At 40.7% G+C, this 27,112-nt stretch overlaps 1 protein-coding gene across 3 annotated transcripts in view; it reads left to right on the top strand.

The window, feature by feature from the left end:
• The window catches only part of LOC129762147 (pyrokinin-1 receptor-like), a 164,713-nt gene that overhangs the window by 107,373 nt on the left and 30,228 nt on the right, over nt 1–27,112 (top strand). For all 3 annotated transcript variants that reach the window (XM_055760141.1, XM_055760139.1, XM_055760140.1), the window contains 2 exons: nt 25,510–25,675; nt 25,765–25,897. In XM_055760141.1, coding sequence (XP_055616116.1) covers nt 25,510–25,675; nt 25,765–25,897 — 299 coding nt within the window. The remainder of the gene's footprint in view (nt 1–25,509; nt 25,676–25,764; nt 25,898–27,112) is intronic.

The raw sequence follows: 27,112 nt of genomic DNA, 5'->3' as shown, positions 1-27,112 counted from the left end.
TCTGTCTGGGTCGTGTATTTGGCAAACTATGCGAAAAGCTTTCATATTATACAAATGATACACCATTCCAAGAGAATCACATTTATTTATTTGTTCAGCATAAGACCGACCATGAGCATCTTAGAAGAAACCTTCTGAGGAGATTTTCGCATTTCCCGTACATATTGGATCCTTAAAAATACCAACCAGTCATTTTCGCTGAAGTAAATAATAGTTACGCTATACAATAGATTTACGGCCGGAAATCGCCTTGAAAGCTTTTTTTCATATCCATCTGGAGCGTGTTTTACATATTTTATAATTAATTTGAAAACAAATGGGCTCACGAGACGCCATCGTGTGCACATTGAATAAAGGATAAGAGCAAACATAATTTACCTTTCGTACTCTTATCAGATTCAAGGGCCCGAAGCGCTGCAAACCTCCACTCGACTCCACGCGTCAGCTTGAGCTTTCTCAGGCGCTCGGTTTTGTTAGCATATTATCGTGCGAGGATACCATTCACGCGTAATGACCCCGTCCGGAAAGGCCTCTCGCAGTTTCATTCATGTTCGCAGCTTGTGATTAATTCAGCACTAAGAGCAACACTTGCTATTTTAATGAGATCTCGTAGCTCGTTAAAAGTTTGCTGTTTGGAATGCCAATACCTGCGTTTCATGTTGTTGCTATTAAAGGATTATCTTCAACAGAGGGTAAATCAAGATCTAATTAAATATAATTCCCGAGTAGGGTCCATCGCCTCCATCCAACCATTGTACTATGTTGTACTATAGGTAGTAACATTTTTAGTGGACATTATTTTCTTAAAATTTCTGTATCTCTGTCCTACAAGCATAATTGAAAATCGATGATTTGGTCAACTATTCAACATAGAGCATTGAACCGAATTGAATCTCAATTTTCCCAAGTTCTGTTCCACTCCAGCCGTAATACAAATTACTTGATTCATAATACAGAATAGCTCCAAACATATCATGCAGCAAATGAAAGCTGCGCTTAACCATCCATCAAATTATGATTTCTTTATTCACTCAATCGCTAGCATCTCTTTGAAATATTATACACTCATGTCTCTGCTGGATAAACCACTCAAGAGCCCCTACTGTAAGCTGCTTCCTATACCCCCATTGGAGAAATGTTATCGTTCGCTATCTTACGCTATCGTGGAAAGATGAGTGCTGTACATGACCAGGATTCCAGCTAAAACTATTAAAACGGCGGTCACGGATCCTAAATTCTCTAATGGAGTGACACATGAATTACGTGCATACATTCGGAATGTGGTGTGGTCGTGAAGCTCCGAATGAAGTCTGCTAAATTTCGGAGCGATTTGAATAATGAAAAATGACATGAATACTCCCTTCTCCTGAAGGCCTGAACATATTTCTCGAAAATCTCCAAACAACGATACAGCCCGTGAACCATCTCATCCATTTCATGGAACTGTCTGCGGATGGAACGAATCGCTCAATGTGAAATTAGACTGTCGCTTCCTGGGAACAATGATAAATGCGGAGCACACGTACAGGCGCGCTTATATACACACACACACACACACACACACACACATGAAGCCCTGCCAAAACGGTGGGCGATGCTCCCATCCCGAAGCAGCGTAATTGAACATTCCTTTTTTTCCCGCCAGGCTACAGAAGTAATAAATCTGATGCAGAATAATTGACGCGTGAGACATAAAAAAAGAATTACCCATAAATTTACACTTTCCCAAACTTCCCCACTTTCGCGGAGACTAAAAATAGGAACACTTGAAAATCACTTACTCGCAGGTCCGTATTTTTAGGGCTGGATGCGCTCCCGAAGAGCTGTTCCAAGAAGGGAATCAGTGTGTATATTTTATCATCTTCGTTGCCCCGTCCAAATTAATTATGTTTGTTTGTTGCTGTTTTCCACTAGGCAATGTTAAACATCACCAGCAACGAGAAAATATTGAGTCCGCGTGATGGTTGAAAATGAAATTTTCCACCGACCACGGCGGCTATTTCCCCGAACATTGGTTCAGTACTCGATGGGAGCCATCTGGTTTGTCGGTCCGCTGGTATCAAGGCAATGATATTTCACTGGAGAGTATCTGTTGCGGGACAGATGTCGAAGGTAGCAACTTCGATAGCAGTGAATCATCTCTCAGGGTTTCGTAATCAGAGCTCTGGGTCTCCCGGTTAGTAGCTCCTCAAGTGGATATTTTTCAAAGCGGACTTGCGGATTGGACAAAAACAGTGGTAATCAATAACCAGCCGAGATTAGGGCACCAATAAGCGGAGTAGATTTAGCTGGAAGATAACAACTCAGACATCTTTTGCTGTGTGAAAAACACGTGTATATATAAGCACTCCCACGAACGCGCCATTGCCTGGGGTGATAATGGCACCGTTATGACTTGGGTTTCTGCCAGTCGTCGATCGTTAGTATCGGTAGCCTATTTTTATCCATTCTTGGGATGCTGCACTGCGAAATGACGACGAGACAAACCTCCTACATCGCCATTCCAGACTTTCTACAGAATTTTTATTTATATGGGCTTCACGTAAACGTAAAACACATCGCTTCCCACTTATTCCACCTGTATTGCTATGCATGTCAACGACGGAGATTGTCTGCTTTGTATTCAATCCCGTTTGAAAGATAAGACAATCTCCTGTCGATGCTCGACATTGTGCATCGATAAACTCTACCTTGGGTGTGAGCAAGACACAATCGATACGATACATGTATATAAATATTTTCCAATAACCCACTCGCGGGGTTTATCTTTCCCACTCAGTGAACCGAGGCGGCGATAGGAAACAAACACAGCCGCCAGCTAGCGGCGTTAACGACAACCAATCAAATGTTGCTGCTTAATCGCGTTCAAAATTGCTCCCGCCAGGACTCGACCAACCGGAACTGGCGGGGGAAAAGGTATCATCATCCCGAGGCAGGATTTGTTGTTCGCGATGACTGAAAAATGGGCCAAATGGTAAAGTGAATTATAAGCCGAGTACCTCTGCGGAAAGAGTTTTCTTTCTATTTCTTTCTATTAGGAATTGTGTTTAGAAGTCAATTTCTCAATAATTTCAAGATAATTTAACAACATGTAAGTGTCTTGAATGATTATTTGAGTTACGAAAATAGTGTCAATCCACCTAGAAGTGCGATGGAAATGTTTATATACAGCCATTCCATGTCAAACCGATATAGTGGCTCTCAGATTTCCGTGAAAAGTGGTAGTTTTGTCCTTTATCGCATTGGACCCGTATTTTTTTATCATTTCCATTTTAGGGTTGCCCAAAAAATATTTTTTCCCCTTTTTTTCCAAAAATGACTTTTTTTAAATTCATTACTTTTGAACTACTGTACCGATTCGGATGATCTACATATCAAATTAAATAGGTAACTATTTCCATTTTAGGGTGGTCCGAAAGTTCATTTTTGAACTAATGCACCGATTCAGATGATGGACATATCAAATTAAAGGCAACTAGCTAGTCTCTTTTAGAAGAATGTTGGATTTTGGTCTCGTAATTATTGATTGTATTTTTTTATAGTTTACATGGTCTCGGGACCAAGGGCGCTATATTTTTTTATATTTTTTCTTGAAAGCTAAGATTTTTTTAGTAACATATCCAAATTTCAGAGATGCGTTATTTTGTGTTATTGAGTTATGATTTATCAAATTCAACCGATGGTCCGAAAAATCAGTTTTCCCTTCTTTTCCAAAAATGACTTTTTTTGAAACTCATAACTTCAAAACTACCGGGTCGACTCAGATGATCGATATACCAATTTGAAGCCACATGAAATACCATATATGCATAAAAATTGGATTCTAGTCTCACAGATGATGTCCAGTCTCATAGGAATATAGAACGAAAACTGAAAACATGTTAACTTTGTAAAATCACTAGAAAACGAAAAAAGCACTTCTCTGATATTCGGATATGTTATGTAAACCTCAGCTTTCAAGAAAAAGTATAAACCTTAGTTCCGAAACCATGTAAGCTATGAAAAACGATTACAATCAATAATTACGAAAACAAAATCTGGATCTTTTCCAAGTGTAATATCTTCCAAAAAAAACTCATTGGCTTTAATTGGATATATCGATCATCTCAATCGGTCCAGTAGTTCAAAAGTAATGAATTATTGAAAAAGGTCATTTTTGACAAAAAAGGACGAAAAGTTGATTTGAACCACCATAAAATGGAAATGGCCACCCTGGTGAAAAAACATAAAAAATACAGGTCTAACATTTTGCGATGAGGAATAAAACAACCAATTTTCATGAAAATCAGACAATCACTATATCGGTTTGGCATGAATCCAATTTTGTGCTTGGCCCATTCTCACCCCCACTCAGTGTAAATATGAGATTATGTCGAAACTATTTCAATTTGAATGGAAATTTTTTTTTGATGTTCAAATAAGTAAGGACTCATCTGGCAAAACTTTTAAGAATAATTCTATCCAATATTAACAATTTTAGTAGTTCTGTATAATGCTGGGCATGAGATTTTTTCTGAGGTATTATTTGATGACTTTTTACACATCAAACTTTGATGAATTATTAAATAATAACTATTTGTACTACAATTAAGTATTATACATTGGAAGTTATGGAAATATGTGTGAGAAATACGAATAATTAAAGGGAATGAAACTCGATTTTCGGACATCGACTAAATAAACGTGTGGTCAGTCTCAAGGCATACTGTACTATCACTCTTATTAATCTTTTCTTCTTATATATATGTGAGAAATCGGAAGAAGCAGCCGTTAACTGCCATAATATAGCGAAGCCTGTGGTTAATTACCACAGTTCGGACACCCAGATCAAAAGATGTTAAGATGTACTCATCTTAACAGTTTTATTCAAACTATAATTTATGGAAAAACTATTACTACAATTCACCGCTCATTTGGCTGCTCCTCTTCTTCCTCGGCATCTTCCCCGATTACTACAATTCACTGCTCATTTGGCTGCTACTCTTCTTCCTCGGCATCTTCACCGATTTCGTCAAGGTCAACGACAGAGCACCAGCGTTTCATCCGGTCGACTGAATATACTGTACGGAACTTCCGTCCAGCGTGGTCGCTTCCTGGAACGTCTCCGATTTGGTAGCGATTATTCTCCAACACATTCGTTACAATAAATGGTACCTTATAACGGGGCTCCAGCTTCCTGCTTCCATCGGGTGTAAACTAATCCTTCTTCACTAAAGCCAGATCATCAACCTTGTACCGCTCTGCGGCCGTCCTCCTCTTATCGAAATATTGCTTCTGTTCTTCTCTCTGCTTCTGCAGGATAGCGGCTTCTTCCATGTTCCGGATCTTTGCTGGTTCATGCCCGACATTTTCTCCTACATCGTGCAAGGCAACAACTAGCTCATTGAACGTATAATCCCTAGGATTGCATGCCAGCACCAGCGATATTGGTGTCACCCTTGTCGTCGAATTCAGCGAATTATTGATCGCCCATTGTACCTGCTAGACACTATCATCCCAATTTCTATTATCTGCGTCAATCATACTGCGCAGCTCCGTCAGAATCGTTTTGTTACTGCGTTCCACCTGGCCGTTACCACGGGGTGTTCCAACAGCAACCTTTAGATGCTCCAACCCGTTATCAATACAATACTTCTGGAATGCCATAGCCGTGAATGCCGTTCCTCTATCCGTGATCACACGAGCAGGCAAACCAAAAATGCACGCAATCTCCTCCATCATATTCAAAACTGGTCCTATTTGCGTCGATTTAACCGCCTTAATGGACCAAGATACACCGTATGGAACGGTATTGGCGTCTTGGGAATGGGATGTAGGAAACCTTCTTCGCGTCCAACCTTTCCTCTATGGAATGCGCACTTCGAACAAGCCGTGATGTATTCCCCTGATATATTTCTTCATCTTCATCTTTACTCCATCCACTAGTCGATAAAGACGATGGTTTTCCCAGAACGTATCACTGTTGCGTTTGGCGGTCTTCGTCCGTCAGTGGATCTCTGCACAGCTTGTCAATAGTCTCGGTCAGTTTTGTATCTTTTCGCTGTAGCTATTTCTGGGTTTCTGTTGAAGGCATCAGCATGCTTCATGCAGCTACCACTTCGATGTTCCAGCCGGAAGTCTTATTCCTGTAGCTTCAGGAAATATCTCGCCACTCGGTGATCCATCTCTCGCTTTCGATAAGCATCACGAACTGTAGAACAACCTGTAATACGGATGACAAAAAATCGTCCAAGCAGATACATACGAAATCGTCCCAAACTTGCCACGAATCGCCAGCATTTCCAGATCATAGCTATGGTCTTTCGCCTCAGTTCCACTGGTTTTCCGACTGAAGAATCCTATCGGCTTGAAACCTCCGTCTGTCTTCATCAGCAAAATTCCCGCTAGTCCACCGCTCGACGCATCGGTATGAAGCTCCAAATCCGCCGATGGGTCGTACAATACCAACAGTGGTCGAGTAGACAACATCCTTTATCTGCTTGAAATCTGCCTGAGATTGATGCACGTCCCAGCTGAACACAACATCTTTCTTCAGCAGTTGATATAGCGGAGATGCTATCAGACTGAAATTTTTAACGAACCGGCGGAAGAATCCCGCTAAACCTAAGAATTGTCGTACTTCATAAACCGTCTTAGGGTTGGGAATTTTTTTCACCGCCAGCGTTTTCGCTTCACCTGGCTTGACTCCCTCGCCAGTGACCTCAAATCCCAGGAACTCTACCTTCCGCATAAAGAAACATTTTTTCCTTAAATTGATTGTGAATCCCTCTCCTCGAAACACGTCTGGCAGAACCACAAATTTGTTGAGCACCTCCAACTCTTCTTGCTCGGCCACGATGAGGTCATCAATATAGACCACCACGACAACGCCGCGCTTACGAGCGTGTTCCACCATTTTATTCACTGCTCGCTGGAAAACAGCACTTCCATTGGCTAAACCGAAAGGCATGCGCAGGAACCGGTAGTGACCTTCCGTTGTCGAGAATGCAGTGTAATTCTGACTCTCTTCATCGAGAGGAATCTGGTAGTATCCACTGTATAAATCTACAGAGATGAACACCTGTGCCCCTTCCAGCTTATTTAAGCCTGTATCTGTATCAGACATTGGAAAACGATTTTTAACTGTCTTAGCGTTAAGCATACGATAATCCACGGCCATCCGGAACTGCTTATTCTTTTTTACGGGACTAATACCACTCGACTGTTAAATGGCGATTCTGTTTCCTGAATGATTCCCGCCTCCAGTAGCTCAATCGTAATCTCTGCAAGCGCTGATTCCTTAATCACTCGTACCACTTCCAAAAATTTCTGTGTGTTCTCCGTGCTCCCTTCACTATTTATCATCTCTTGATCAATGTTACGGTCTTCTGACCAATTTATTTTGTAGATGTTGGCTACTTTATGTTCCTCTTCGAATGAACTAATCGCATCAGTCGAATCTTCAACGTCCCACTCAAAACATGGTTTGTCTTTTCGCTTCACCATCATCAGATCGCCACGTTCGATAATGTCCTTCCCAATAATTATCGGAACATCCTGCGCCCAATCCGGTACTCAAGCCAGCGAAACTTCAAGCTCCAATACAGTGATACCGAGACTGATAGACGGAATTTACGAAAAACTTAACTTGTGTTGTTAGTATTCACAGAATGAATTTGGACCCACGATAACTATTGACATCTCGATTGCTGTTGGGTTCGGCTGGTTGATCGATGCGATGGGGTTCAGACACTGAACAGAGCCATCGCTTTAGGTAACAATAGTAAATCTCCCAGGAAACTACAGGGCGGACTCGATTATATACAGTTTTTGATTTCTTTTCACTGTATATAATCGAATCCTGTATATAGTCGAGTCAAAAAAAATATTTTGTCATGTTTTTTTTGCATGTATTCTTCGTTTTTTGAATATAAAAGAGGCATTTGATTTTTGATTCATCTATATCATTATGTATTCTTCGTTGTTTGAATATAAAAGAGGCATTTGATTTTTGATTCAGTCAGAAAACACCTTTCTCACATGAAAAAAATAAATTTATCTATATTCTCTCAGGAGGTGATAGACGTTTATATGCGACGGAAAAAAATCCTTCTACGCATATGTTCGAATTTCAACAATGACAGAGTTATAGTATAACTTTTTTTTTGTTTCGGACTCTGTTAGCTCAAACTGGCTCTACATTAAAAAGTACGCTATGGAAGACAAGTATGTTGCTTCCATTTGAAAGATGAGAAAATTTAGTACAGGATATAGTAATGGAACTACTAATTTAGTGGATTTTTATAACATTTTGGTAGTGAAAACCTTAAAAGTTAATAATTCTTAATGTGTTATTATTAATTTTATCCTAAAAATATGTATTAAACTAGATGGTTTCTATCAATTAAATTGAAGCTCTCTAACTGCTCTACAATTTGTTCTTTTACACCCAACTTCTATCTTTTCTTATTTAGCTGCAATACCAATATTAACAATTCCTGGTGAAAATTCAAGCAAAATCTTCAAAAATCACTATTTTTATCCCACTGTACATGTTAAAGCCACTTAAATTTCACCTTAACGTCGTAAGGTTTCATTTCTTCTTGAAAGCCATATTTGAATTATAAAAAAAATATTTTTTTCCAAACTGTATATAATCGAAAAATTGTATATATTCGAATCACATATAATCGAGTTTGTATATAATCGAGTCCGACATGTATCACATCCTGATTCCAATTTTGGCATCTGGTCGATGGTTCCGCATAATAAGTCCTTTCAACTACGCTTATAGAAGTCGAGTTACAACGCCATGGGTTATATTCATTAGCGTTACGAGGTTATACAACAGTTCGTATATTCCACTATCCTTCGCGTATATATTTTTCAGAGTAACTTCCATTGAAGCATGTAGCATTTCGCCGAACACTTATGAAAGGATTTTTTCTTCCCCCCAGGATGCTCAATCTTAATAAACAGCAAAAATAAGGGTAGCATCGCTCCCACCCATGGCGCCATTCAATTTATTCAGCATATAATCGAGCGCGCACACACACGCACCCTCGCTTCGATGTGATGCATGCAAATTTTGATGTTATTAATCTGCTCATAGCACACTTTTGCCACAAAATCACTGTCGCCTAACAACGTATTATATGTTTGCTCTCATCTGGGTTCACCTCCCTCTCCCCAAAGCACGCGTGCCTCATCGAAAGCGAAAGGTGGTTCTTAAAAAAAGCTTTTTTTTGCAAGCACACACACACACGTGCACATACTCACGTGAAAACAACCGCAGCATATCATCCGGCATCCGTCCTTCATAAATTTGGATTTAAAAATGGAAACGAGCTTTCCTCTTCAGTATCATTTTTCATCACCGCAGCTGCTATCAGTGGCAGGGGCAATCAACCGGCAGACAGCCACAGACAGGGAACTGATTTCCCGAGGAAAACAAAGCGTCATAAATCGTAATAATTTACGAGCGTGCTCAAGCAGTCCTTTTGTCCACACCGAGAATCTTGTCGCTCGTCCGTCGGAGCTGGGTCACAGCTTCTGCTGGACCGAAGAGCAATTATCTGGTTGTTCGTGCATGCGAAGGACCATGCTGAGGGACTGAGGAAAATAAGTTTCATTTTTTCTCTAATGGAGGAAACACAAAAACGAATGACACACATGAATGATAGCACATTGAGGACATCCAAGAACTGCTGAGAAGGCTGAAGTTGATGCTTTTGGAAATAATTAGTTTTGCAACTTCAAACTAACCTAAATGTGTCACGATGGTATCTTTCGGTCAGTTTGAAAAGTTGCGGAACTGGATGGAAGAGTGGCGTTATAATAGTTTTAAGTTGGGAAACTAATACTGATTACGACATTTTTGGCGGCAAAACATGCTCGATCAATTTCCCATTCATCGATCATTGCCACTTCCTACTTCAGATTAATTTTGTGTACGATCGAAATGATGGAGTATTGTGCGAAGCAGGGCCCGAAATCTTCGAAGATGAAAAATGAAAATCGACTCTCCTCCCAGCTTCGCTTCGAGTACAACTACTTCGGCATTCGCCGTCAACATGATTTGAATTGACTAGAAAATGAATTGACGAGCGTTAAGAGCGAGAATGGCTGATGAACCATTCTAGTCACTGGTTATTCTAATTGACGTGACTAATGAATACAAATCTGCCTCTTCATTCAACCTGACTTCAATCCACTACCCACCCATGACGTGAATCTTGTTACTCGCGTACCCAATCTTATTTTTACGTCCTTATAAAGTGGAAAGAAAACTTGATTTCTGATGCAAAAAGTAGTTATACTATAATTATAGTTATAGTAGTTAATGAACGCTTTATAGTCTACCCACCGTGAACTCGAACCAACGAACTTAGACAGTTATCAGGTATGATAGAAAGGTCCTCGTATTAGTATTAGTAAATAGCGTACATCTTGGGAGGAATTCTAAACAAAAATTTAGTTGAGGGGCTTAGAATGAAAGGGGTGTAAGTGATTTGAGCCCCTCAGTTCACTTTGTCTTCGAGTTCAATTTTGTGAAAAAAACATGCAAAATAACGGGTTCATGTCAACAATATTCACAAATTTTCCAGCACGCTATTTTATATGTATGAGTAATTTTCGTGTACGATACAAAAAAGACCTAGCTTACCTCTAGTATATGTCAAACCACGTTGAACTAAAAAATAGATACATACATACGTGATACATGAGAGCGAGAAACGAATTCATTTTGGGAGGAATCACTTCAACATGCGTTGAGGTCCATTTGACGGGGAAGAATGAAATGCGATAGTCGAGTCGTAGAATGAAATAGCAACTAAACGCCCGAATGACTGATGAGTTATGTTGACGGAGAATCTGCTGGAAGAAGCCAAAACTTATTTCCAATTGAATACGAAGGCTTTCTTCATAGTTCGCTGCGAAGTATATTCGTATTGGAAAACAAAATATGGTGTAGTAATTTTCAATATGAAGCATATATGGGAGAAACAAAACGATGTTCAAAATACGCACGGGTTCCAATGATTTTGATCCAAATTCCTCATGAAATAAACAACAAAAGTTTGTTGACGTAGGACTACGTCTTTCATTTCTATACTGGGGTGTAAGTTCAGTTCAAAATTTCGAAAACGAGAGCGTTACGTCGGAGAACGAGATTTTGAGCGTTAATAGTTCCTAAACAACTGAACAAAATGGTATGATAAACACTTCATTGAAAAGGTAGAATGTCCACGCGCTATATGCTTGTTTTCTGATCCAAAAACATTTTTCAATAGCCCTAAAATTGTTTTCAAAACAGGCTATTGAAATCACACCAATCGGTATATAAGCGAGTGCCGCTCGGAAATCCACTCAGCTACGATCGGTGGAATGGATGGATGTTTCCCTAACTCCGACTTCAGAACCATGGAGCCTGTGGAAATCGGCATAGCAAATTAGATGCAAGCTGCGGGTGCTTTTGTACTCGCTTGCGTTTCTGGAAATTGGGATGTTTCCCTAACACAGGTTTCAAAACCATGGAGGCTGAGGAAATCGACATGGCAAAATTGATGCAAGCTGTGGGTACTTTTGTACTCGCTTGCGTTTCTTGAAATCGGAAGACTTCAAAACCATGGAGCCTGTGGAAATCGGCATAGAAATTTAGATGCAAGCAGTGAGAAATTTCGTACTCGTTTACGTTTTTGCAAATTGGAATGTTTCCCTAACACAGACATCAAAACCATGAAGCCTGGGGAAAGATGCAAACTACGAGTACGTTTGTACTCGCTTGTATTTTTGCAAACCGGGATGTGTTTTCCCAATACAGATTCCGAAACCAAGAAGTTGGGAGAATCGGCATTGCAGATACATTTAAGTCGGCAATCTTTTTATCCCCCCAAACATTTTTACACTCCAGAATTCGTTTTGCTATCACGGTTTACAAAAGCGGGTACAAATGAAACGCATTGGTTCGATTATTCAAGACTGCATTGGAAGATATCCCTTCATGTTGCCAGCTCACTGAACTTCTACGCATACCGTTTGATGGTTAGGCAAAATGTTGATCACTATTTGCTGCGATAACTACTACCATAATGCATGAATTGACTTAAATTGAGATTTGTTTGCAATTGAATTCGTAAATAGTTCATTCACTATTTTAATCAATAATTTAATCAATACACAAAAGATAGCACTGCGCAGCGGTGATATCGTACCCAATGAGGAACATCCAAGGTGGGATTATCGCTAACTGAAGAAATGCAATTGATTACTAAGCTAACGGCAGTCCTACGTCAACCTTGCGGTAATATCATAGGTATAACCCATCCATAGTTTTTTACAATAGATGACAATTGCGAATGAGAGGCCGAAAAGAATATAAACATTCGATACCGAAAGTGATCATGACGTTTTGATTCGCATGCTAACCGGTTCGCTAAGTGCAAACCTAAACGGAATTGATATTAATTGTAGATTTGAAAGATTTCACCCAATTACATTAAATGAACTAAGAACTATTTGCTTTTCTTTAGGAAAAAACGGCTGGAGTGGATAATGTTAATGCTAGAGTTATTTAAGATTGCTTACTAATAAGTCTTTTTTAACTGGGCATGTGCCTCAGGTGTGGAAGGAATCTTTCATAGTTCCTACTCAAAAGGTTGCTGGAATGATTAAAGCCGAAGAGTTTCGTTCCATCAACATGTTGCACACATTAGAGAAAATATTAGAATTAGTTGTGAAAGGCCAGCTGTTGCAATATTTAAATCTCAACGCTTTGCTAATACCAAAACAATCGGGATATCGGGAAGGACATTTCTGTGAAACCGCATTGAACTTGGTGTTAGCAAAATGGAAAGAGAAATTAGAATGTAAAGATACCAGCATTGCTGTTTTCTTGGATCTAAAACGCGCTTTCGAGACAATTTCTAGGCCCTTGTCGTTGAATACGATTAAGCGCTTTGGAATTACGAGTACAGCGTATAAATGGTTTGAAAGTTATTTGTATGACAGAACTCAACGGACTATTTTTAATGATTCAATTTCCAGTCCTGTAGGGAATAATCTTGGAGTACCTCAGAGCAGTGTATTAGGGCCCTTTTATTTATTATGTACATCAACGACATACGACGAGTTTTACGATTTTGTGATATTAACCTTTTTGCAGATGATACTGTGTTATTCATTGCAGCTAATGATTTGAATCAGGTCGTTTTACATTTGAATGGAGATTTGCGTTCTTTAAGTAGATGGTTGAAGTATAAGCAATTGAAGTTGAATATAAATAAAACTAAATTTATGGTAATCTCGCGATATCGTTCTGATGAAAACATCTCAATTGTAATTGATGATGAGACCATTGATCGCTTTTCAGCCAATGATACACAATGAAATTACAGCGTTTGCAGAATAAAATAATGCGGTTGATTCTAAAATGTAATAGATTCACTTCCTCATCTTTGATGCTGGACGCTCTAAAATGGTTATCCGTGAGGCAAAGAATTGTCTATTTAACTATGGTGTTCATTTTTAAAGTAGTTAACGGTTTGCTGCCTCGATATTTATGTGATCGAGTTGAAAGAGGAAGTGACTTTCATAGTTATAACACTAGAAACGCGAATGAATTAAGAACACCTAATTTCTTGTCATGTGCTTCACAAAATTCGTTGTACTTCAAAGGAATAAATGTTCATAACTCGAGGCCAAGACATATTAAATTCGCAACAACACTTACAGAATTTAAGAGGCATTGTATTTCACACGTGAAAGCTGTTTTTAATATACAGTCAACGATTTTTTTAAATTTTATTACGAAGATTTTTATTGACGAAGTTTTATACGAACGGATAATTAATGTGGAAAATTTTTTGTAGTTTGTTTTAATATTTTCAATTAACCTGACGAAGTTTTTTAACGGATTATATTATGTAGACTATTTAATTAACGTAATAGCTAAACGTAAATCGAAGCTCTCTGACCGGGATAAGCGAGAAAAAGCAAGAACAAGTTCGAATGCCTCAAAATCGCATGTGTAACTAAAGCAATATTTCAACTACTCAACTGCTCGGGTGACAATTCGTCAATTTTTGGTAAAAAAAACTCACATAAAGAGGGCTTAAAAGGTGAAAACTCCTCATCTTACACCATCTCACATCGGGAGACGTCTGAGTTTTGCCAAAGCTCACATGAACCGAAAGTGGAACATGTTGTGATGTTGTGACAAAGAATTTTTCCAAATGAATACATTTTGCTATATACCGTAACTAAAAGTTCTTCAATGTATAGGTTATCTCCACTGCCGAAAAAAAGTTCAATTTGGATGGTCCTCATGGTTTCAACGGGTACTGGCGTGATTTACGGAAAAAGGAAGCTGCTGAAGAGCTCAAGGTCGCAATTTCGGAAAAATATCGACAAATCCGTTCAGCAGAATTTGGTAAATAGTATTCCAAAATGAATTTTCAAGGTTATTAGTCGAAATGGTTCGGGATCGATTCCCGTTCTGGCCGGGGGATATTTCGTTAAAGAATTTTTTTTCCGACATGCACTGTGATCACGCGTATTCTAGAGATTACCACTCCAGAAACATTCAAGGTGTGTTATCCGGCAAAGAAATCTCAACTAGGTACCGCTAATAAAATGACGCAAGTAATAGTTACGTTGAGAAGGCCAAAGTTCCACTGGGAACGTTAGTGCCATCCAAGAAGAAGTCGAAATGGCAAGGTTACTAATTATTGACATTTAAATCAGCCGATCATTTTGAATTTTTCATTGATAATACCTATGAATTCTAAAGTGGTCTTATAGAAACTGGACAGCTGAAATTATCATATTTAAGCACAATAAATAAACAAACAACTCTTTTGAACGAAATTGACGTTAAATATACTTTATTCTAAGTATTCAACAATGAATGAATGTATCTTGTTGAAATTCTAAGTGTTTGTGTTGCAACGAAATAGAATCAGGGTGGTCTTATAGAAGTTGGACAGAGTGTAGCTTCACGATAATCACCCCCAAATTCGGAACATAAACATTACACAAGTGACAGATTGAGATGCCATTTTATTTTTGACACTAGATGGCAGAATTGTCACAAGAGAAAAAGTATCTTTTTACCGAGCACGTTATTGTGAGCTTTTGGATGAATTCCAGAGTTATTGCTTGCTTACTCGGAGACTCATTTAGGGTGAATCGGTCCATGTGTCACGTCGAATAAAAACATTGGTCCAAGAAATGAACATCACTGCACGTGAATCACTCCTCGTAGCGTCGATCCAATTGAAAATTTGGACCATTCAAAAGCTTATGTCGATGGATGTCAGTTCGAAAACTTCAAAATCTCCTACATCTCGTTAACTCAACGCCGAGTTAACAAGTTAACAAGAGTTTTTGAAGTTATTTAGAACAGATAAAACGGCACCGAATGAGAATCGCGACAAAAATTGTACTTGTGCCTCGCCTTATATTCCCAGCTGAATGGTTCCAAACACGTAGACGCATGTAGATACTGATTCTTCTATGTAAAACAACATCCGTTGGTGTTTTCCATGAACATTTCAAATCCTATCTTTGGAAAGCAACCGGAGGGACACGCAATAAATATATTTTATTCAAACGAACCATTCCTTTACCTATTCTCGTGAAACGGTGCAATTCCTCTCAAACGCTGAAACCCTCCCATATTTTCTCAGGTTTCTCAGCAGCTCGAAAATTTAATACCGTGAAGTACCCATACACCGCTCAGCTAAGGCAATATTCAACGTTTGTGTACTCTAAAAATTACTGCCTCCGCGTATATAATTTTCTTAAATGTGCTACTTGCTTGGTATTTGTTCTACTACTGATAAGCATACGGATGAGAGCGTTGCTCGGGGGAAATGTTTCGTCAGAGAATTTCGTCACACAAATTGGCAGAACAAATGTATGGAAAAAAAGGAAATTCTTCCAGTTTTCATGAATTTAAACCGTTTAGAGATTAGCGAATTGTAATGTATAGCTTATCAAACAAATCATAGAGAATTTCCGATTCGATTGGTATGCCAATCATGAGAATTCGTTTTCAGTGAAAATTGTTATTAACGTTAACTTTATTTCATAAAAACGTGACCTGTTTTCTGATTTATACGTCAAAAAAATAATTTTTTTTTTATAAATTCGTTTATTTTTACAGGCTCAGTTGCATAAGTTTAAAGGAGCCGAAATCTTAAATATATTTTTAAAACTATATATATGAACAATTTTCTTAAATCTATGGTTAGTAATGTGGGAAACCGATTACTCGCGGTGAACTCGAGATTAGAAGGGTGACATATTTTTCTCGGGAAAAGGATGGGGTATAAGGAAATTATTACAATGTTGATAATCACACACACTCAATTCTTAAATCTATTCGTACATCTATTGTGAATTTACATTTCATTCTCCTGTTTATAGCAAGCGGACCAATTACTCATAAAGGAAGAAATGGAGGGTATAAGGATATAAGGATAATCACACACGAACATCGATAGATTTAAGGAAAACATATATTTGGGACATGTAATCAAGGTCTAACCGAGCCAACACATCTCTCACCGGCACATTGGGCTGCCTTCCTCTAGCCCGAAGGGAGTTCTCTAAATTCGATCTGGCAACAAGATACACCTCACACGACCAAACAACGTGTTCGATGTCGTGGTAGCCTCGGCCACAAACGCAGATATTGCTGCCGGCCAGATTGAAACGAAAGAGTAGCGCGTCTAACGAACAGTGATTGGACATGAGTCGGGAGAAGGTGCGAATAAAGTCCCGACTCAAGTCCAGACTTTTGAACCATGGTTTGAGGCTAACCTTAGGGATAATCGAGTGAAGCCACCGGCCCAATTCACCTTCGTTCCATTTGCGTTGCCAGTTAGCGATGGTATTTTTACGGACTAAAGAGTAAAATTCATTGAAGGCGATTTGACGCTGATAAATATCGCCTTCAATCGCACCTACCTTTGCTAATGAGTCAGCCCTCTCATTACCCGGAATTGAGCAATGAGAAGGGACCCACACAAAGGTAATGACATAACAGCGTCTGGATAAAGCACTCAAATTTTCTCGTATTCTCTCAAGGAAGTACGGCGAGTGCTTTTCCGGCCTCACTGAACGGATAGCTTCGACAGAGCTAAGACTATCCGTTACAATGTAATAGTGTTCAACAGGTCGTGAGGCGACGCTGTCCAGCGCCCAATGAATTGCTGCCAATTCAGCAATATACACTGAGCAAGGATTCTGAAGACTGTGTGAGGTGCTAAAAAATTCGTTGAACACTCCAAATCCTGTGGACTCGTTTATAGTGGACCCATCAGTAAAGTACATATTATCACAATTGATACCCCCATACTTTTCATCGAAGATCGTTGGAGCGATCCTCGATCGTTGGTAATCTGAATATCCATGGATATCTTGCTTCATGTACAGATCAAAATGCACAGAGGAATTGATGTAGTCAGGGAAACAAACACGGTTGGGAATATACGAAGAAGGATCAACCTGCATGGAGATGAATTCATGATATGAACTCATGAATCCGGAGTGAAAATTTAGCTCGATCAGCTGCTCAAAATTTCCGATCACCAATGGGTTCATGACCTTACACCGGATGAAGAACCGAAGAGATAATAAATTGAAGCGATCTTTTAGTGGGAGTAGGCCTGCCAAAACCTCGAGACTCATGGTATGCGTTGAGGGCATACATCCCAACGCGATACGGAGACAAAGATACTGAATTCGCTCGAGTTTAATGAGGTGTGTTTTGGCAGCTGATTGAAAGCAGAAACTGCCATACTCCATCACTGAGAGAATAGTTGTTCGATACAACATTATAAGATCTTCGGGATGGGCTCCCCACCAGGTGCCGGTAATTGTACGGAGAAAGTTTATTCTTTGTTGACATTTTTTACTCAGATACCTAATATGGGCCCCCCAAGTACATTTGGAGTCGAACCAGACCCCAAGATACTTGAATGACATAGCATGAGTGATCGGTTTACCCAAAAGTTGAAGCTTTGGTTTTGCTGGTCTATGCTTCCTAGAAAAAACCACCATCTCTGTTTTCTCCGTGGAGAATTCGATCCCTAGCCCAATGGCCCAGGTTGAAAAATTGTTCAAAGTATCTTGTAAGGGTCCTTGCAGGTCGGATTCGTTTGATCCTACGACAGACACCACTCCATCATCTGCAAGTTGTCTTAGGCTGCAATTTTGTGTAAGGCAATTGTCGATGTCGCTTACATAGAAGTTGTACAAAAGGGGGCTTAAACATGAGCCCTGGGGGAGTCCCATGTAAGAGACCCGACTTACTGCCGAATCTCCGTGAGAAAAGTTCAAATGCTTCTCACAAAGCAAGTTATATAAAATATTATTCAATAGAGGCGGAAGACCCCGAGAGTGTAATTTGTCTGACAAAACCTCTATTGAAACAGAATCAAAGGCCCCCTTTATGTCCAAGAATACTGAAGCCATTTGTTTTTTTCCGGCGTAAGCCATTTGAATTTCTGAAGAAAGCAACGCAAGACAATCATTCGTCCCCTTGCCCCTGCGGAACCCATATTGTGTATCTGAGAGTAGGCCATTCGTTTCAACCCATCGATCAAGGCGAAACAAGATCATTTTCTCCAACAATTTCCGTATACAAGACAGCATTGCTATTGGGCGGTACGAATTGAAGTCGGACGCGGGTTTTCCGGGTTTTTGAATAGCTATAACTCGTACTTGTCTCCAATCATCTGGAACAATATTATTCTCCAGAAACCGATTGAATAAATTCAACAAGCGATGTTTCGCCACATCAGGGAGGTTTTTCAGCAAGTTGAACTTAATTCTATCCGATCCCGGAGCAGAATTGTTACATGAAAGGAGAGCAAGAGAGAATTCTACCATCGAAAACTCGGAATCAAGATCGCACCTATCTTGTGGTATATCTCGAACAATTTTTTGCACAGGAGCGGAATCAGGACAAACCTTCCGTGCAAAATTAAAAATCCATCGATGTGAATATTCTTCGCTTTCATTCGTTGAAGAGCGATTTCTCATGTTTCGAGCCACTTTCCATAATTTTTTCATTGACGTTTCTCGTGACAAACCTCCCACGAAATTTCGCCAATAAGCACGTTTTTTCCCTTTGATTAAGTTTTTAAATTGATCTTCAAGGGCTAAATCCGTTTGAAAATTTTCAGGGGTTCCACGTTTCCGAAAAGCTTTAAATGCATTCGATTTTTCTACATAAAGCTTGGAACATTGGCTATCCCACCATAGATTGGGAGGCCTTCGGGAAATGGTGGAACCTGGGATGGGTTTCGTTTGAGCGCGAACCGCGCTGTCATAGATCAAACGAGAAAGGAAGTTATACTCCTCCAATGGAGGTAAACCATCTCTGGAATTGATGGCTAGAGCAATCGCGTCCGCATATTTTTTCCAGTCAATGTGTCTTGTGAGGTCATATGCCATGTTTATAGATTCAGAAGAATTTGACCCAATGGTGATGGAAATTTTGATTGGCAAGTGATCACTACCGTTGGGGTCCTGGATTACATTCCACTTGCAATCTAACGATAGTGAATTCGAGCAAAGCGAGAGGTCAAGAGCACTTGGGTTAGCAGGAGGTTTAGGTACACGTGTTGTTTCCCCAGTGTTCAAAAGTGTCATATTGAAGCTGTTACAAAGATCATATATCAACAGTGAACGATTGTCGTCGTACTGTTCCCCCCAGGCAGTTCCGTGAGAGTTGAAGTCTCCCAAGATCAATCGTGGCTCAGGAAGGAGTGAGCACATGTCAACAAGTTGCTTGCGGCTAACCGCAGCTCTCGGAGGCCAATACAAGCTGACAATACAGAGGTCTTTTCCTCTGATGTTTGCATGACAAGCAACAGCTTCAATCCCTCCAATAGGTGGAAGGTCAATTCGAAAAAATGAGTGGCACTTATTGATCCCCAATAGCACCCCTCCGTATCTGTCATCACGGTCCAAGCGTATAATATTAAAATCGTGGAAAGAGAGATCATCTCGCGAAGAAAGCCAAGTTTCGGACAGAGCAAAAACATCACAATTGAACTTATGAATTAAAAATTTGAATGTATCCAATTTAGGGATAAGACTACGACAATTCCACTGTAAAACAGTGATATCTCCGACCTCTCTATTTGAATTAGACATCAAGAGAGATAATCATTGCAAGGAGGGGCCATGTTTGCATCAATTGTTGCAAAATTGTCTTTAATACTGGAAGCATTGATATGACAATGGTTCTGATGGAGTCGGAAACATTAAAGCATGTGAAGATTTGAGCCACAAGGTCAGTCAACTTTATAAATCCCGATTGGGAAGTTGAACTTGACGGTAAAATAGGGACAGTTGGGGTTTTTGATGTTCCTTCGAGTGCTGGGTCGTTCGAAGGTGAATTATTCCCACGGAAGCCAGGAGGAACCTGATTTTGCTTGTCCGCTGCACTCGATTTTTTAGGCATGCTAACAGAGGGTATAACCGGAGGGGCTTGTACTTGAACTTTGGGAGTGGTCACATTTTTGCGCCGGGGATTCCCTTGGAAGATGTACGGTGTGCCCTCGTTAGCTGTATCCGCTTCCATTTCGTCAACTGGCAGCGAAGCGAAGACATTGTTTGCGGTTAAAGGTTGTTGCTGTTGGGCCAATGGAGAAGCGCCCTTTAAAATTTCCGCAAAAGTGCGCTTCGAGCGTTCCTTTAAAGAGCGCTTCTGCTTCTCCCAGCGACTCTTGTAAGTTTCACAAGCCGAGAGCACGTGCGGAGTTCCTCCGCAATATGGACACTTTTGCTCAATCGCACTGCAGGATTTGTCCACATGTTGCTCTCCGCAAGTGGCACAGCGCTCCTTGTTGGCGCAGTAAGCTGCTGTGTGACCAACTGACTTGCATTTCAGGCAAGTCATGGGCTTTGGCACGAAGAGTCGCAGCGGTAGCCTCAATTTGTCCACCATAACGTAGTCAGGGAGGGCCGAGCCAGCAAAAGTGACTCTAAACGAGTCGGACGGCGTAAATTTCGATTCTTTCCCTTCCTGGGAGACTTTGCCGAGTTGTCGGCATTCTAAGATTTTAACCTTAATCAAAGGCAGCTTTTTAAATCTGCCATCTCCTTCCATAATTGATTTGCACGTCAGACCCGTTTCGGTTATCACCCCCGAGATTTCTACGTCATGGGAAGGCACGTAGACACGATATTCCAGGGTAAACCTCTGGTCGACGACAATACCGTTTGCGTCTTTCCGATCAGCTACGACAACACGCAGTTTGGTCGGTCTAACCTTCGAAATTTCTGTCACGGAGGAGTATCTTGCCAGATCTTTCATGATCTGAATAACATTAAGTGCTTTTCCGTTTGGCTTAGGCCTGAAGAAAACAACCCACGGACCAGTTCCAGGTGCATCTTCAGGATAGACCTTGACACGTGGAGAGAAGACTACAGGACGAGAAGGAGATGACGAGGATTGAAGGGGATCGGGGACAACAGGATGGGGAGGCGAAATCTGAGCTGTTGTAGGAGCGAGGGGGGTTGGAGAGGAGGTATTTGCAGGTTTTTTAGAGGGGGGCTTGCTAGAGTTAGCAGACTCGTCCCCGGACGAAACATCCTCTGATGTAGGAACGCGTTTAAGTGTCTTCGCTGTTCCTTTATTAGAACTTTTTTCAACCAGAGGGGAGTCATCATCAGAGATCTCCATATCTGGAGATCCTCCCCCTCCTTCTGCCATTCACAATGCACCCCAGTGCTGATGAACTGGCAACCGCTGCTTGCTTCTCAATCGGAGCGCTTGAGCGCTCGGCACTATCACACACCACTAAGAAGTGATGCTCTCCTTCACACTGCTGTAAGTTAGCAGCGAATCGCGCTGGTATTGTGTGCGTGCAACTGACCACCGATGTCCGACTTCGACTGCGATGGCGACAAATCGGCGATAACTGAAAGCCGGCTGGCCTTGCCAGGCTTTGACGATTCAGCCTTTCTCACCAATTCCGAGTTCACACTGCGTTCCACGATATCTCGAACAATTCGAAAACGCGCGAAAAAAGCACACCCGGGCGACAAAAAAAAAATAATAACAGCCAACGGTAACCGAAAACAATGCTTCAACGGAGACGCTCACAGCACACGACCGGTTACTCGAAGCTTATGCCGAAGAATGCGTCAAAAAAATGACGCAAGTAATTCTACGTTGAGACGGCGAAGCCCTTCTAGGAACGTTAGTGCCATTTAAGAAAGAAGAGAGCGTTGCTGTATTCAGCCCACCTATAATGATGGAAAATATTTTGCATCTTTTGGTCCTAATTCCAACCGGCAAAAACGCCATTTTCCTAATTCCGTTAATTGGTGTTCCTAATTTCAATAATCAAATTGTCATAATAATGAATCCTTTTAAATAGCAGATTTGATAATGTTCTATGTTGTAAACAAGTCTAATGAGTCGAAATCAATGAACGAATGTATTACAGTAGTAATAATATGTCGTTTATGTATTAGCAACACAGCTTGGGATGAAGATGCTTTACTGGATTTTCCAATTTTTAATTAACAGCACCATGATCTTACGCATACAATACGTATACAAACCGTTGATCAATGTCGATCGATTGTAGGTTCGTCATTCTATCCACAGCTTTTGATTGTTCTGAAAAAGCTGACGTCCAGCGGCTAAATGATTCGAGTGGAATTTTGTGGAAGATAAACCAGTATTATGCTTTTTCTCCGTGCATAGCAGCAACGTCTCATAAGAGACATGTCACTTATATCAATCTTGAAAGAGAGTAATAGGGAACGATATTTTCTGCTGGACAAGCCAAAAACATCCTTGAAAAAACAAGAACATTTCGGGACATCCAACCCGATCCCGTTCTTGCTGCGCCCCAGCTTCCACTCAAGCTCTACCAGATTTCTTTTGGCACCCCGAATTTGTACGGGTATAGAATCAACGTTGCCGCTAACTACACGGTTGCGTTTCCACAAAACAGTGCAGTGTAAAGGCGCGTCCACATTATGCCGAATGATGCGGATCGGCCTGCACCAGGCGGCATATTCGGTTCGTTATTTAATGTGTCACGAACACACGAAGCACTATGTCGTCAACGCTAATTTACCTCGTTTTGTTTTGGTTCGACTTTCTCGACTTTCCGGACCCACTTGTTTCGGGTTGGGTTCAGTTTGATTCGAGTCGGTTTTCAGCACGTCGGCTTTACCGGGCGGCCAAGGCCGATTGGCGTAATGTGGACGCGTCTTAAGATTCTCGATCGGTCTTAACCAGGGCTCTGCATAGTCATAGTCAACTGAGGATAGTCGGGTGGCTATCTGACTGACTATACCCGTATTCAGTTAGTAATGACTTTTTCACGCAGTCTCTCCGCCAAAACGACTAAACAGCCAGTCGGGCGTTTGGTCGCTATCTCCCTCTACAGACTCGACTATATCATTTCATTCTTCCCAGTCAAATTGTCCTCATTGCATTTTGAAGTGGCTTCCCCCAAAACAAATTCGTTCCTCTCTTTCTCTCTCCCATGTACGTGTGCGTGCATTGATGTTCGAGTTCAACGTGATTTGACATACGCTACAGGTGAGCTAGATTATTTAGTATCGTACACGGAAATTACTCACACGTATAAAATAGGGTGCAGTGTGTGTGCGCGCTATTTTGCACGCTTTTTACTAATACTAACGCGAGGACCTTTATATCATACTTAATAAATGTCTAAGTTCATTGGTTTGAGTTCACTATGGGTAAACAATAAACCGTCCATTGAAAGGGGTAACTTCTTTTTTGCATCAGAAATCATGATTTCGTTCCTCTTTATATGGACGTAAAAATAATATCGCGTACGCGGGTATGAATTAGTATCAGGGGGAAATGGAAGTGTGGATTGAAGTCAGTTGAATGAAGAGGCAGATTTGTATTCATTAGCCGAGTCAGTTAAAATAATCACTGACTGGACTAGTTCACCAGTCTTCCTAGTCATCCATTCGGCTAGTCAATTCATTTTCTAGTCAAGTCACTTTTTGTTGTGGGTGACTGCCGAAGCAGTTCTAGTCGAAGCGAAGCTACTGAGAGTAGAGTCGGTCCTCATTTTTCACCTTCGAAGATTTCGGGCCCTGGTCTTAACTAACCTTTGCCGGGACGTTTATTTTTTTTTTTGGCCGGAACCAGCTCAAACCAGTTTCTTTGTAGGTATAGTACGTACTGCTGTTTCATCCAAATTGAACATCTGTTTCGTAAAATTTCAACGCATTGGCCAGCGCTTCTTCTTCGAAATACTCATGAATTCGTGATACAGGCTCCTGATGTGTTGCTTGGAAATAGCTGCACGATGCTTTGACAATACGCTTGGCACCCGTTTCAATATTCCAGGATGCCGTTCAATGAACCCATTGATCCAATTACGAGCCGGTACCTGTTTTTGTTACTTTCTGAAGATTTTCACTCGTTTACACTTTGTAAATTGATAACAACTGTGGACAATGCTCTTAGCCACTTTGCTAAGGAAAACAACAAAAATGGCGGATGACAGGTCGACGAACTATATTAAATGAAATTTATATCATTAAGCTTAACTAATAATTTATAAGCTTAACAAAATAATTTATCAGAAGAAATAAGATAGCTAGTGTGAGTATTTTATGTCAAGTCGGTGGAATTATGCACTGGCTGATATTAGGGAGCTTCACGGTACATTACAAAAAAAATCGCCAAGTTTCGCGGAACACAACAAGCGCTGTCATCGCATCCATCCTTACAATACAGCGCGTGACGCAGCGGGGAACTTTTCCTGAGAAAGAGAACTCCCGACAAATTGTCTCGGCACCAAGACCGATAAAACTATGACATTAACATCAAGAAAAATCCTCTACGCAAATCCTTGCCAAGTGCAACGATGAAATTGCTGTTGCATTTTTTTGTTATTTATCTATTTTTTCTCTCTATTATAGTGACTTTCACACATTTTGGCTGGTTCGTTACTTTTACTTCTATTTCTGGATGAATATCGGGAGTGAGAATTGAACTCGTGATTTCTAGCGTGAGAGGTATGAATGTTACCACTACGCCAGATCGCCTCCTCTTTGCTATTCATTGCCTATGGCAAGTTTTTTATTCCTGTCGAGGCGGAAATCCCGAGAACCGTCATTCAATCCCTCTCTTCCCACGCGCTCATTTCCTTCATCAGTATCAACGATTATTTACTTCGACATCCTCGTTGGCATGATTTGGTTAATAATGGAGTGATTTACGTACCGCCGTCTCTCTGGTGGGAGGTGGAGAAAAGCGTAAAAGGGGGATTAATCAGAAACGAAATAAACGTAAGAAGCTTTGTTCAGTCCAGTTCAGTTCAGTCTTGAGTAGGAAATTGTATATTTACAAAATTCCATCCTACAATCCGTGAAAACGTATAGAGTTTTTCCCCAGTGATAATAAAAATTAATCTCGTGCTCAGAATATAACCCCCCGGAAAAGAAGCCAGCTTGTGATGTAATAACGTTTGTATTTTTCCGGCTTATATTTCTCAGGTATGCCACTGGAGGTGTACGGCACCTGGTACCCGTACGCGTACCCCTTCAACCAGCTAGCCTGTATCATGACGGGTTTGCTTTCGGAAACGGCCACCAACGCTACGGTCCTAACCATAACGTCGTTCACCGTCGAGCGGTACATTGCGATTTGTCACCCGTTCCGGTAAGTCAATTAGTTGATTTCAGTTGGCCCAAACCAAAACTAATTGTGACATTCCTGTGTCCGTTTCTCCTTCTGTACAACCCCCACAGATCCCACACGATGTCGACGCTATCGCGCGCTGTCAAGTTCGTGATTGCCATCTGGCTGGTAGCGTTCGGATTGGCCACCCCACCGGCGCTCCAATTTGGGGTGGTGGAAAACGGTCCCTCGAGGCTCTGCACGGTGAGTATTGGAAGCTTTGGTGGCGGAACGCTGTCGGACAACGAGAGAATTGACTGCATATCTCACCTACGGTCGGTTAATTAGTGGGTCTATCATGGGCAGTGAACATTGAACGAGTAATTTGCGGAAATAGAAACGCCGGACCACATTTTGCGGTTAAAAAAAGAACGATCCGTGTTATGTTGATCCATCGAAAGACATTTGGCGATAAAAAAAATGAACTGCGAAACAATTCAATGCGACATTATGCTCAATATATTTACTTTTGGATTTACTACATTCATACCAAGAGTGGGGGTAAATTGAGAAATTTAGAAAATATTTAGTTGAGCTCAAACAATCGAACAATTGTTCAAGTTTGAAAATCTATATAGGGTGAATGGTTTTGGTTTGTCCATTTTTTTAAATGCCCTAGTTCAGCGCACCTGTGTCAAACCAGGTATTCAGATGTTTCCAAACATATAAATAGAATTGTCTTTTTCATGATTACAGTAGTTTTATTGGATATTTTTACGGATTCACATGTTTTGAAGGATCATAAAGACCACCTTTTATTGGTGTCAACACGCCCCTCATTTGAGCTAGCTTTCAATGAATCACCAGATGATTATTTGGCACGTATTCAAACCTTTTCTGGATTATAACAATTTCAAACATTGCAAACATTCAGCTCGCGCAGTCCGAAGACATCGGTCGCAAATTTGTTCGCGTCTATTATAAAGTGGAGATTATACCGTTATCAGTTCGTGGCTGGTGAAGTTATTTCGCCCTAACGGGGTTCTCTTTATTGCGCGAGTGAGGAGAGCAGCAATCACTACCAGCGTGAGGAAGAAGACGCGGTGCGTGTGCCGCATCATCGCTGTGTGTGCTTTAGCATCGTCATCGATTCCATCATCGTGTTGTGGTGCGATATACCGTTGCATCTGTGCCGAGCGATTGCCACGCGGTTCGATTGAGACACCGCTTCATTTCATTCGCATTGGTGTGCGATTTAGGTATAATATATATTAGGTTTAGAAATACAAAAAAAATAAGAATTATATTATTTTATATCTGCCGTAATGGCAGAAGGTCAAGTTGACATGGAGATTGAAACTACTGTTTCCTCCTCACTAGCTACAACGGGGGCTGGGAAGTCGCTTAAACGCGTTCCCCCCTCAGAAGATGTCTCTTCAGAGAAAGAGGTAATCTACCTTAACAAGCCCCCCTCAAGAA

This window comes from Toxorhynchites rutilus, chromosome 1, assembly GCF_029784135.1.
Source record: "Toxorhynchites rutilus septentrionalis strain SRP chromosome 1, ASM2978413v1, whole genome shotgun sequence".
Lineage (NCBI taxonomy): Eukaryota > Metazoa > Arthropoda > Insecta > Diptera > Culicidae > Toxorhynchites > Toxorhynchites rutilus.
This window is presented reverse-complemented; position numbering and strand designations above follow the sequence as displayed.